Here is a 13,349-nt window from a genome sequence, read left to right as displayed (position 1 = left end):
GTGTCCTGTAGGGCCTTGCTATTGGTACATCAGCCAACTGGACGCAGTGTTTATTTCTCACAACACACCCCACTGCACAGCCTCCTGCCTGGTTTCACCCCAGAGGAACTGCTTTTTGTGTGCCCCAGTGCTGCCTGGCAATGGGCTTTGCTGTATCCCAGTTGTGCTGCACTTATAGTGCAACCCTGAGCAGGATGCTTGGGTCAGGGACCAAGAAGGGTCCTTGATTAAAGAGCATCCCAATATTTTAAACCCTCAGACTCCCCTAGTTCTGGGCCGTAGAGAGACATCATGATTAAAATGGTTTTTACAGGCAAAGAGGACAAATAGGTAGAGCCATGCATTTGTTGTGAGTGTAATGGCATTCTCAAGGCTCCAATTTTTATCAGTTTAGATCTGCTGGTAGCAGAAAAACAAGAACATTATTGAATTTTCAATTTTTTGCAAACTCATAGTTTCTATTAATTTTCCTGGTGTTATGCTCACCCTTTCCCTGCTCTTTTGGGTCCTAAGGCTGCTGGTTGTGGTGAAGTGAGGTGTCAGAGAGAGCTGTCAGCATCTCCAGTCCTTCCCTGGGATGAGTGCAATGTTCACCCTGATTTTCCTTCTGTCTTTTTCTAGGATCTGTTTTGGATCATTTTTCTATACCTTCTTCTGTCTTCACTGGTCTATACACAACCTACTATAGGCAGTGCCCCTTATGTATGTTAGATACTAATTTTGTTCTCTCTGTTACCACTAAACCCAGTTTTGTCAGCTCCAGATCTGCATTTTTTTAACTGACCATCAGTGAGCTGTCTAGAGCTGTGGGGCTCCCCAGTGCCAGCCTGTGCCCCACCTTTTACCATCCCCTACCTGTAATCCTCTGTGCTGCATCCTTCGTCCCCACAGCTCAAGGCCCCTGCTATTGTACCGAGCTTGTACTTCTACACATGGTACTGTGTCTGAGTGAAAAATGTGTCATTCTGCATAGAACAGGGGAAGCTAAAGGGGTGACAGCTTTGACATGCTGTCATGGCACCTCAGGCATCTCTGTCTCTGTGCAAATCCTGTCCACTCTAAGTATTTCTACCCCTCTGAGGGGCTGCATCCTACTTCACAATTTCACAAGAAGCCACCAGGACCCAAGCATAGCACATCAATACTTTCTCAGCTCAGCCCCAAAGCTCAGCCCAGGAAGCCAACACGTTCATGCAGGCATGAGCGTTAGAGAAGAGGAAACATACACTTAAGTTCAAACAGGCTCAGCTTGAAGAAAGCATTGGTTTTCAATACAGCTATGAAGTAAGGTAAGAGACAATTATATTTTCCCTGTAATTTGACAGAGCAAGATGAGACAAAATGATGTCTCATGAACTTAAGGAAATTCTTCACTGCTTAGTGCGTGGTACCTAAATGATATTTAATTTGATTAAAGATTATGATGGTACTGTTTACAAATTGTGAAAGTAAAAAGGGAAGCACTACTGTTAACAAAGTGAACCAGGGCAGATAAATTTTACTCGGTCACTAATTATTTGTGGCATCTTGTGGTAAGAGGAATTTTCACCCTGGATAGAAATCCTCAAGGTTAGTAAATGCTGATATATAACTAATGTGCAACATTAACCTACAAGGACAGACCAAGAAGATATAGCCCTTCTACTTTCATTAGAAGTTTTTTGTTTGATGTCTGCAGAGATTCCACAACTCACTAGCATTGCTTGCTTCTAGTTTTGGTCAGACATCCAACATCCAGAACATCGTTGGCACTGAAAGACAGCCCAAAGCAGAAAATCTGGTAGAGTCAATGGAAGGCATCCAATACTGACAGAACAGCAAGAGGGCAATGGAAATTAAAGACATTTGAAAACCCTTACCTTTATGTATAACATACTTGATTTTTATGTGACTCAGCTTCCACAGAAAAGGTGTTATATGAAAATGTCTGCTGGTTTGGGTGAGACATTTGGGTGATACAGCAGTGGCAACCCGCTAATTACTTGTGTGATATAACACAGATCTACAACAGTGGTTCCCAAAATCTGGTCTGCTGGGGCAAGCCCTGTATGCAGGCAGCGCAGACAGAGGCATGGAATTGGATGGCAGGATGAAAGACAGCAACTGCAATGAATCAAAAGGGTTTGGGCAGCGCAGAAAAAGTCCAAAAGGGAGAAGAAAAAGCTAAAAATTGATAAAAGACAACATGTAACAAATTGAGAGTAAATCCCATAGAAAACTTGATGTTCCCGAAGGAGCTGGCAACTCCAGAACTTAAATCTCATCCATACACAATCAAGAAGGTAATGTGCTCTGCTGTCTGAAATGATGGAGAAGATGATTTAAAAGATCTCCCACTGCTAGAGAGCCTTCTCTGATTTCTCAAGGATGCTGAGGCAACATGAAATAATTAATCACAAAAAGGGGGTGGGGGCAGGAAGCAAATAGATGCCACAATAAAGGCGGTGAGGCGACAGAGCCAACATTAACCATAAACAAGTAGAAACAGTGCTCATAGCTACAAATAATCATCTGCTTTTTCTGTCCCTTCAACAGAAAATACAAAAGAAATTTGAATGCTGCTTCAGAAGAGAAGGCCTGGGAAAAAAACACTGACGAAGTGCAGGTAAGAGAAAACACTGGCAAAATGGTCAGCTATACATTTAAAAAAAGTAGATACAGAGTGCCTGAGCAACCGTGCAAGTAGAAAGGGCAATTAGGGGAACTAACAGGCTAGATTAAGTATCTGTGGAATAAATTTTCCAAGAAAAACCTGATCCTGGCAGTCACCATCCAGTCACCATTGTCAGATGACAACCCCAAACATCCAGTTCCCTGGAGGGCAGCTCCTTGGAGGGCACCTGCTCCTCAGCCCTGCCACTGCTTCCCCAGCAACTGAGTTAAAGTGCTTCCCAGCTTCTGTGAGGGCCAAAATAAATACAGTTTACAACAATACTCACCATTTACCTAATTTCCTGTGCCCTGGCTGATCCCTGGGAGCAGGGCACTGCCAGGAAACCATCTCAGGCTGCAGAAGCTCTGCAGAGGTCCCTTGCTTCTGGTCATAGGATCAAGACCACCCTGAGAGACACAGATGCAAATTTCACAAACATTTCAATGATTTTTGGACCTCAATTTTAACATGCAGGAGAGACCCAGGAGTCTGAGTCATACTGTCAGGTCATCTTTCCTAAATGCATGAAGTCGTTTCTGAAACAGCTTCATGAGCTCAAGACAATTGACCATGGCTTGAAACCTGAACCTATTCCCTGCTCCATTAAATGTGCAGGCACCACGGCTCCTGCATGTCCAACCTGTCAGCCTCAGAGGCGCTTTGTCCTCGCCAGTGCTGAGGGAAAGAGTTGAAACCACTGAAAGTTTTATCTATAAATACGCCAGCAACCACGGGGCTGAGCTGCTAGGGTTTTGGCAGGGCTTTCTTTGGCCCCTGCAAACCACACACTGCTGTGGTAAAGCTGTCCCTGCCAACTGGCTCAGAGCAAGTCTTCCTGGTGGGGCAAAAAAACCCCCAGCAAATAGGGGAATGGTGCTGGTGGCAGGATGTGCCCAGGACATCTGGGTTCAGTCCCCTGTGCCTGCTTTGCTGCGGTGGTAGCACAAACAACTTGCACTGGCCACCAGCCTGGCCAGTGCACTGAGGGTGCAAGGGCAAGATCTTGTTCAAAATAATACCTCTGTTGTTGCTCTGAAAGACAGATGATAAAACCCTTGACATTGGCAGAGACATCCAGCAGAAAGTCCATGTTTTTGTGTTTTCTTTATAAATCATGAATACACCTAATTTTGATGTGATGAGCTAATCTAAATCTTGTGCTCTTGTTATTTGCTGTTACCTCCAAGTGTGCATGGAGCATCACTGATAAAGAACTTTCTAAGACTGTTATGCCCTAAGCAAAAGTGAGAGGGACCCTAGGGATTTTGGATTCTACATTATCTCCTCCTGCCTTCCATTATTAAAGTCTGATCTTTTCAAATGTATTTTTTCACCAAAACCCATTGGTTTAAGTTTGTAGATTTACATGCTTGTCATCTTCAGCTAGTGCTCTCTGCTTCTAGTTTAGTTTGTGACATTGGTGTAAAAACTGTAGAATTGGATTGGGGAAGTGACATTTTTTAAAATATCTTTGACCTAAATACCATTGTGAAGAGATCCAAGGCCTCTGAAATATTCAATCATATTCTTATCAGCTGTGGTTTTATCAGCTTCTGTTTCTTAGTCATTTACTTATGACACTTTAAGTGGCCTAATTCTTTGAAAGCCTCAGCATCATGTATTTGCACCTTCAACTTCACTTTAAATTGGAAAATTCAATAACAAAACATCCCAGAGAACTACTTGCTTTAAAAAAACATATCCTCAAGTTACTGGGGGAAGCCTCCATAAATTACATCACTCAAATTGAAAAGCAATTATTAGGTTTGCAGGATTCTGATGGGCTACAGAAATAGTCCTGGTGGTCTGAGAATAAATGACAGAAGAAAGAAGAAACACCAAAGAAAGGAACTTCCTCACCTTAAAGTCATCGAGGAAGAACTGGAGGGGCAGCAAGCATGTGGCACTACTCCACACTCACTCAGAAGCTAGGGAGGAATGAAAAAACAACTGGTTAGGAGGAAAAACGCACAGGTTTCAATAGAGTGGGTATTTGATAACATCCCCAAACTGTGCTGCTTTCCTTCCATAGCCATCATGACTGCTAACCTAACACAGCAGCTGCTCCATGGTTTTCACAGGACCCTGCTTCCTTCCAGGGGTTGCATCCCAGGATTTCAGCTAGCTAGTGCTGGGCAGAGGACAGTTTAGTTTTTCAGAGAATTGTGCCCCAGCCTGGTCTGCCTCCCAGCCTGTCAAGGGCTGTAGAGTTTAACCGAGCACCCTCCAGCCGAGCTTCTCCACTATGTCTGGCCTAAATCCATTTCCCAGACCAATACCTTGTCTTGAAGTGAAGACCCTCAGACATGCAAACCTGAAGTCTGTTCCAGTCATTAGCCTCTCACTGCTCAAAGTGTTCATATTATTCCTGTCTTGCATGTTTCTGGTTTGAATTTCCCTGCATCACAGTAACAGATAGACAATCCCACTCAAATAATTAGCAAGATTATTAACACAAGCAGAAGTGAAATCAGGTGTTACCAGATTATGCCTGCAGCCCCTTTATCAATTCTGCAATGGAAAAGTCATCCCTCTTTTGTTCTTTCCCATCTGGAAGCTCTTTTAACGCCTGAGGGTTGCATCAGCTTTTCTTACAGTCAAGTTTCCTTTCAGATATGCACCCACTGAGATGTGACCCCCCATGTTGATACGTGACCTGTGTTATTTAACTCCCAAGCATATATCTTTGGTTACATTGGATCCATTAGGGCCAATGTGAATCATTCAGGAAGCCCCAGATTACTCAGATTAATGGTGTCTGAATCACTCTCCAGTCCTTTTATCACATGCCTCTGCCAGCTCTCATTGCCAATGTGCTTTCAGAGCAATGATGAAATCACGAAAGAGTTTTGGCTTTCCATTTTTCACTTCCACAGACATTTTACAAGCAATATTCCCAGTTCAGCAAGGCTTCCTCCACGAATGTCTGACTTTAGAGATCTGTTGTCTAACCAATCCAAATCTCATTGCAATGCTTTGTTGGTCTTGCTTTGGGCTGGAGATGTGTGTTAACCAAATAAGCATGCAGTGCAAGTCAGAGCACCAACTCACCCACATACCCCCCTTTTTCAACCCTGAAATCCCATCAGATGCCTCAACTAAAACTCCTCTTCTATGAAGCCACACAGATTTAGCTTAGCTGCTCTCTGCCCCTTAACAGTTTCAATTTGTTTTGTCTGAGTTAAAGGTTAGGTTAGATAAGCCCTTTCACCTTGCTTCCCACTTTCAAAGATCTGCATGTAGAGGTGGAATAGCGAGAACATCTCCCCACTTCAGGACTGAATCAAAGTGAAATCTAAGCTTGAAAGTAACTACATTTGATGGGATGGGCTTGCTTTTGACCCTGGCTATCTAAAATGATCCCAAGTAGCTCCAGAAGCCATTTCCTATGAATGGAACCATCCTGCTCTGAAAAATAAACTAAGTGAATTACAGGAACTAGCAGGGCATAGGACTAGCAACTGGGCCCCATCTCTGGTTAATGTATTAATCGTAAGCCTAAGTTTTGGGTGGTGTACCATCTAAACCATGGGTAGAGGTGTTTGTGGCTGTCTAATGATTCTGTGGTAGCTGCTTGGCTAAGCTAGTTAAGTTTTACCCAGAGTGCTATCTCCTCTAGTTCTCACACAGTTCTGTTTTTTTCCTTTAATCTTTCTTTTGTGTGTTAGAAATGCAACAATAGCTACGAAATTTGGAGGTGCCTGAGGTCATCCCTGTATTCTTGCTGAGAATCACCAGGTGGTAAGAAGCAGGTAAGTGTAGTTGCACATGCAAAAAAAATAAGAGCATTTATATTTGGGTAGGGTGATTGCAGCTCAGAGCTAAGAGTGAAAAGGGGATATGCATACACCTGTAGAGTTTCAAAGAGGTTCTCACAAAGCCTGCAGCATCCCAGGGCCAGCTGATTCATCAGACCATTCAGTGTGCACTGAAAACATGTTTTGCCAGCATGAGAAAAGCGTGTAAGCATCAGAAATGCTGAGTAAGGTGTGAAAATCTTTCTGATGTTGAAATACTTATATTAGCACATTGTGCAAATCTGAAGTGTCTCTGAGGCCTGGATTTGGCCATTTTTTTCACTTCTTTTAATTTGGTGGTAGAAACAGCATCACAGGGAGGCTTGTAGATCTCCCTCTTTTCAGCAGTAAAGCCTGTAACATGGCACTTGGCTGAAGTGCCAGGGATGACACCTGGAAAGATCAGATATATAAACAGGATTTGCTCTTGTGTCACCCAGCCTGGTGCCAGTGTTGTTTGAAGATTGAAATGCAACTTATGTTCCTTAGAGGAGTTTGCAGACCTCTCACAATTTCACTTCCCTGTGTATTACAAAGTGGCTGGGAATAGCTGGGTTGAGAAACAGGGGTCTTGATCTTGCAGACTGTGGTCTTTGAGATAGCTATAAACATGATTAAGAGCAGAAGTGTTTGTGAAGAGCAGGGTGTAAAATTGATGGGGAAATCCGGAGAGAGAGAAAAGTGGTCGAGCAGTTCCATGAGAAGCAGAAGTGAATCTACTATTTCTTGTAGTCAGCAAGGGAAAATATCTGGTGGAGAAACCTCAAAGCCTTGCAATCCTCCTGTGTCCTCTACAATCTTCAGTTCACTCTGTCCCTTAGGTGAACATTTATTGTAAGCATAAAAGATGAATTTGGGTTGAAGCTGGTGGTGAGAAACCTGTAGCATGTGCTGCAGTGGACTTGGAGAGGTAGACAGAGAGTATCTGTCAAGAAAGCATGGATGATGGTCAGATCTAAGTTTCTCTCTTAAAGGTGCAATATCATTTCAACACATTACCCCTATCTGGCATGGGCTGGGTATTGGGAGCACTTTGAAATTTGCAGCCCTCCTACTGGGTATCATCAATTTAAACTGAGCAAAGTCGTATCAGAGGAGCTAAATAGTCAAACAGTACTGGTGGCATTGCCTGTGCAGGATGAGTGGTGGTGGAAGGATATGAGTGACTGCTGATATATGAAATCCAGTAGAGTGTGAATAAGCCACAGACTGCCAGCAAATTCGAACACCAATCCATCATTTTGGAAAGTGCAGTCCTTGCTTGCCCCTGGACATGCAATACAGAATCTTAGCCTTCCTGTTGTTGTAGGTGCCACAGACCCCACAAGCACCCATACAAGGGTAAAAGAAATAATTTGCTACTGTAGAAATAAATTATTCTCATCAGTGAGCTAGAGAAGATTACTTGACTGAAAAGGTATTTCAGGAAATATCCCAGCACAAACGACGTTTCTGTTTACTTCACTTAAGGCCAGGAGTTTCTCCTGCACATATGTGTAAATGCTCTCCAGTGAAGAAGGTGGCCAGGTTTCTCTCCAGGCAATGCCAGTTCAGAAGTCTGTGCAGAAGTCTCCCAGACCTGAGGGCTAACCCCTGTAGGAGCTGCATTTCCTTATATGTGTGATATCCTGTGTCCAACAGAGCACAGTGACTTCTGCGGACATATATATCTGGAAATTCTCCAGACAGAGAAGCTGCCTTTCTAAATGTGAATTAAGGAAGCAAGCATGTTAAAAAACAGCATAGCTAGAGGTTCTTGGAGAGGAGAGTAAAGCAGTGTGTGTTCCCTCTCTCCAGAGCAGGGATTTTACAAAGCACAGACAGTTAAGGCAAGCACCACCAAACAGCTCTCTCTGGATGATGGCACAATTAGCAAAAGTGTTAAGTGGATACCAGCAGGCTTCGATCAGTTTTTTCTTCTTTGTCAGATGAGACTTCTGGTTGTCACACCAGCAATGATATGTCTGGAACAGGAGCTGACCTGGCAGAGAAAAAGCTGGGACACTTTGCAGAAGCAGCATAACCTCTGTCTGGCATTGTCACAGAGTCACAAGGATAGGACAGGACTTCTGGAGGTATCTTGTCCAAACCCATGCACAGAGCAAGGCCAGGGGAGCTTCAAGTACCTGCGGGGATTAGATCCCACAACCTCCCTGGAGCCTTAGCCTGGTGTTTGACCACAATCATGGCAAAAATTTTCTTCCAATACATTAAGTAGTGATTTCCCTTGGCTATTGCTATATATTCCCCTGAGAAAAGTTGTCTGCTTCACCTTTACACCTTCTCCCTAAATCCCTCTTGAGACATCTCCTGTTGAGGCTGACCAAACCCAGTGTCTTCTCATAGGCCAGGTGCTCCTGCCCCAGTCTATCACTACTGCAGCCCTCAGCTGTGGCAGCATCAGTGAAGAGCCAGCTGTGGAGCACACGAGCCCACAGAGGAAGGCGGAGGCTCTGCCGCTGCGCTGATGGGTGCAGTAACAGCTCAGTGGCAAAGGGCTGATTGAGTGACACATATTTGGCACAGGAGACTTGGTGTGCCCTGGTACTTCTGCTGCATACATTTAGTCTCATAAAGGAAAAAAAGAAATGAGGATGGGAGAGCAGAAAATGATGGGTTATTGAGATTATGTAAAATGTCTTCTGCTCATATTTGTATCACTTAACAGGTCAGATAAAGAGATGGCAACTCTATTTAATCTCACCAGTAGAAAATAAGTATCTCGTTTGCAGCTGCTGTCATCTTCTGCCCCAGCACCTAAGCTTTTCCTCTTTATATCCCTTTAACTCTGCTGGTGTTGGACACTCTCCAGAGGCTGGAGGATTGAACTGGGCTGACAGGCAGGAGCTGAACAGATTCTGAATGCAGACTCAGCTCCCAGTTCAAGTGGACAGATACTGCAAGAGCTGCTCTGCCCATGGGTGTGCCTGCCTGCTGCAAACAGCTTTCCCCATACTGTGCCCAAGCCCCAGAGCTACCAGTGCTGAGACAGCCTTTTCTAGCCCACTTTTCCTGTGCAAACCACAAAGATGTTTTCTAGAGTCTGCAGGCACTAATTATTATAGTTTGAGCATTCAGATTTTAAAAATATTTTAACATTGAGAGCCTGCATTTCCAACTAGCACAAAAGAATACCCTCTTTAAGATATTGCTACAAAATAATAGGCCAGAACTTCACAGCCTACACCACAAACAATACTCTGGCAATGAAGCATTAGGAGAAAATGTGGTATGGTCACAGTAGCTACTCGTGGGCAGATACCGTATCATAGAAAACTGTCTCACACATGAGGACATCTTTATTTCATGCTTAATTTTGCATGGCCTATTTGAAATAGAAGGTATAAAAACTACTGCTGTTGGTGAAATGTGGACCTGCAGGCTGGAATTTCAATCACTTAGCTATAAGTGTCAGGAGTCAGAGTAGCTCTACACCATTGACGCCTACCTCTGAGCAGTGTGTCCATGCTCACCTTATATTTGGGAAAAGAAGTTTCATTGGTGTGGTCAGCAGTCTGGAAAGCAGTCTGTCTTGTCCTTAAAGCAGATTTGGCCTCACCTGCCTTGGATGAGGATGCACTGCTCTTTATTGTCTGTACTGACTGTATCTCCCACTAACAGGAGATGTAAACATCTCTATTAGAGACTGCCTATGGCCACTGAACTGAGTCCTTTCTGTACAGGCAGCGGGGGATTCCTGTAAGAAGATGGTGACACTATGGCCAAGGGGTAGTTATTAGTCATAGTTTTATTATCACTGACTTATCTTTCAGTCTCAGCTTTAACAGGCTGGCTTGGCCATATTATCATCTCCCTGGGCTTCTGCACAGCTGTATCACACTCATTTTCTTTCATCTCCTACAGCAAGAGCAAGTAATGGATACTTCCAAGCTCTTTACCCAGCCAGGGAGCAGACCGAGTACAGCAACATCTGCATTGCTTTAGGGTTTTTGATTCCTTACAAACAGAAATCTTTGCAGAGACTTGAACACCACATCCCAAAGGAGAGCAGATAAATTGACAGGTGCTCTGGGTTTTTGGGTGTGCAGACCAGTGAGCCCAGAGGACACACACCTGCACCCCATACTCTCTTTGGGTTCAGCCAAGGTGAACTCCTGCCTCCAGCCTCACGGCCAGAGCAGCAGCAGTCAGGAGATGCTTTGTTGTCTGAGGAAAAGGGTCAATATATTTTCTCTACTTTTGATCATAGGATAATTTTTAGAAAAGCCTCATCAAATATACACATGCTGCCAGCAATGTCCTGGTGCAGACTTGCTCCTCCCTTTTCAGCAAGCATCAGCTCAGGCCTGGCCAAACAGGGTGTCTTGCCACCCTTCCAGCCCAGAGTTAGTGGGAGGGGCAGCTGGGGCTGTTGGGGTGTTGACAGGCACTGAATCTGTTAAACATCTACTTGTGAACTGTCGCTTCCTGCCAGGCACTGCCCACAGACTGGCAGAGTGCCTGCATTCCTTGTGGTGCTGCCATGCACCATATGCACAGCTCAGTCAGATCTCAGTTTGCTGCTGCCTCTGCTGCACTTCAATAAGTAGGGGCTTATGTGACAGCCCTTGAAATTCTCTTTTTTTTTTTTTTTTTTCTTGTCTTAAAGAGTTAATTTTCGGTGAAGTACATGTAACAGCAGAGTCTGGGCTTTTGTCATAACGTAAGTACCACACAGCCCTCACTAAAATGAACAGTGACAAAATCCCAAAGCATGCTTGGTGCAGTACCTCAGTATTTTACCATAGCATATATAAGATCACTCTAATGTTATTTTCTTTACTCTTTCCATTTTGCCTCTAGCCAGCAAATTCAACATGACAGAAGCATATGCAGAAACCACAGCTGAATACGTTTATGATGAACATGCTTTTTCCTGCAATAAAACTGACATCCAAGAGTTTGGGAAAATATTTCTGCCAATATTTTACATCGTGGTGTTTGCTCTTGGTCTCACAGGGAATCTTATGGTGGTTTTTGCCATTGTGAAAGGCAACAAAAAAAGCATCACTGACATCTATCTCCTGAACTTGGCTGTCTCTGACCTTCTGTTTGTGATCTCCCTCCCATTCTGGGCAGCCAACACGGTCCGTGGATGGAGCCTTGGGACTATCGCATGTACAGCTGTTTCCTCACTGTATTACATTGGTTTCTTTGGGGGCATGTTCTTTATCACTGTTATCAGCATTGACAGGTACTTGGCTATTGTCCGGGCAACTTATTCTCTGAAATCCAGAACAGTAAGGCATGGCTTTCTTGTAACCTGTGGAGTGTGGGCAGTAGCGGTTTTAGTGTCAGTGCCACATTTTGTGTTCTCCCAGCTTGTAGAAAATGACTGCGTTGCTGTCTTCCCAGAGAAGCTGGAGAACATCTGGCCAGTGTTCTGCAATATGGAGCTGAACACCATTGGCTTTTTCATCCCAGTCTGTATCATATTCTATTGCTACTGTGGAATCATCAAAACCCTCCTGTCCTGCAAAAATCAGAAAAAAGCACGAGCCATAAAACTGATCTTGATTGTGGTGGTGGTATTCTTTCTGTTTTGGTCCCCCTACAATGTACTGATTTTTCTAGATACTTTAAATCACTATGAGTTATTCACAGATTGCAACCAAATTAAGTCATTGGACTATGCAATGCACCTGACTGAAACCATTGCATTCAGTCACTGTTGTCTCAATCCACTCATCTATGCCTTTGCTGGGGAAAAATTCAGGAAATACCTTTATCATGTCTGCTTGAAGTATTGTCCGTTCCTGTGTTACTGTGGGCCCTGCAGTCACTACCAGGTCCCTCATTCAGTTAGTTATGCAGAAAGTGTGGTGCCCAGCAGCATAACCCTGAACACCAGTGACCAGGATGCCTCTGTCTTGGTCTAAAAGGCTCTGAGAAGGAGAAGTGTAGCAATATGTGTCTCCTGCAGGGATAGCGACCACTGAGGGGTTGCATTTACCTGTATGAAGAGCCTTAATGGCTGCACAGAATTACTGACATGCCTCTAGTTAAGCATTAGATATTCCAAAATTGTAAAAATTTTAAAAACAAAAGCAGTACAATATGCCAGTGTTGGACATGGAATGGAATCAAGAGCAAGGAAGAGGGAAAGTAGAAACACAAGAAGCACTCTGTGCCTAGAAAAGGAGATGGAGAAGAATTTAAGAGTAGGGAGCCTTTTGAACAGTTCCACTGCTGGAACTTGTGCATGTGTCAGTGTATGTGCATGTGATACTGATGTATATAGACCTAAACTAATTTCTTAAGGGAAGAGAAATCTCTTTAATGAATGGTGACTGACTTTTAGGAGAGGGGAATATTTTTGATAGCAAAGGGGTATGTTTTTGATGCTATATATCCATAAGGAAGTGATTTTGTGGTTATTGATTGCAACAAATTTTAAACTGTGCTTTCATGTGTAATAAAATTTCACTGTTTTTTAAATAAAGGAGTCCTTTCTGAATATGTGTTTAGCATCACCTGTTCACTCTGTGTTTATAGCATGCAATAATCAGAGCAAGTATCTCTAATCCATCCTTTAGGATTAGAGATATGCCAGTGGGTGTATCTCCTGATTTCCATGGGCTTGACCTCAGCCAAATGCCAGAACTCAGTGGAGCCCTTCACTCAGCACATCCCCAAGGGCTCTGGCCAGTGGATGTCAGCACCCTCTGGGACAATGGGAACTAGAAGTATGGGTTTGGATATCCCTGTGCTTGGTCCAAACATAACATGATCAAGCTGGGCACGGTAAGTCCCTGCCTCTCACTCATGCCCTGTTTGCCACATGTTGTAATCACCGGCTGTGTCTACACTGTCACAGACAATGGCTTTGGGATAAAATAAGCACTTGCCCATGCTACTTACCACAACCTTCTTCAAGCTTTGGGGCCTCTCCCAGCACA

At 43.8% G+C, this 13,349-nt stretch overlaps 1 protein-coding gene across 1 annotated transcript; it reads left to right on the top strand.

Moving 5' to 3' along the window:
* The first annotated feature begins 1,116 nt into the window (after window positions 1-1,116).
* On the top strand, window positions 1,117-12,907 carry CX3CR1 (C-X3-C motif chemokine receptor 1). The gene is made up of 4 exons (XM_033082389.2): window positions 1,117-1,289; window positions 2,536-2,605; window positions 6,322-6,405; window positions 11,254-12,907. Exon 4 carries the CDS (start codon window positions 11,268-11,270, stop codon window positions 12,327-12,329), a length of 1,062 nt encoding a protein of 353 aa, XP_032938280.1. The 5' UTR covers window positions 1,117-1,289; window positions 2,536-2,605; window positions 6,322-6,405; window positions 11,254-11,267; the 3' UTR covers window positions 12,330-12,907.
* Window positions 12,908-13,349: the final 442 nt, after the last annotated feature.

Source organism: Catharus ustulatus, chromosome 1, assembly GCF_009819885.2.
Source record: "Catharus ustulatus isolate bCatUst1 chromosome 1, bCatUst1.pri.v2, whole genome shotgun sequence".
Classification (NCBI taxonomy): Eukaryota; Metazoa; Chordata; class Aves; order Passeriformes; family Turdidae; genus Catharus; species Catharus ustulatus.
Note: the sequence above shows the minus strand (reverse complement) of the source record. Positions and strands in the feature narration are given on the sequence as shown.

What these genes read in the sequence shown, in the direction of transcription:
- CX3CR1 (XM_033082389.2), top strand. Translation starts at nt 11,268, where the DNA reads ATGACAGAAGCATATGCAGAAACCACAGCTGAATACGTTTATGATGAA.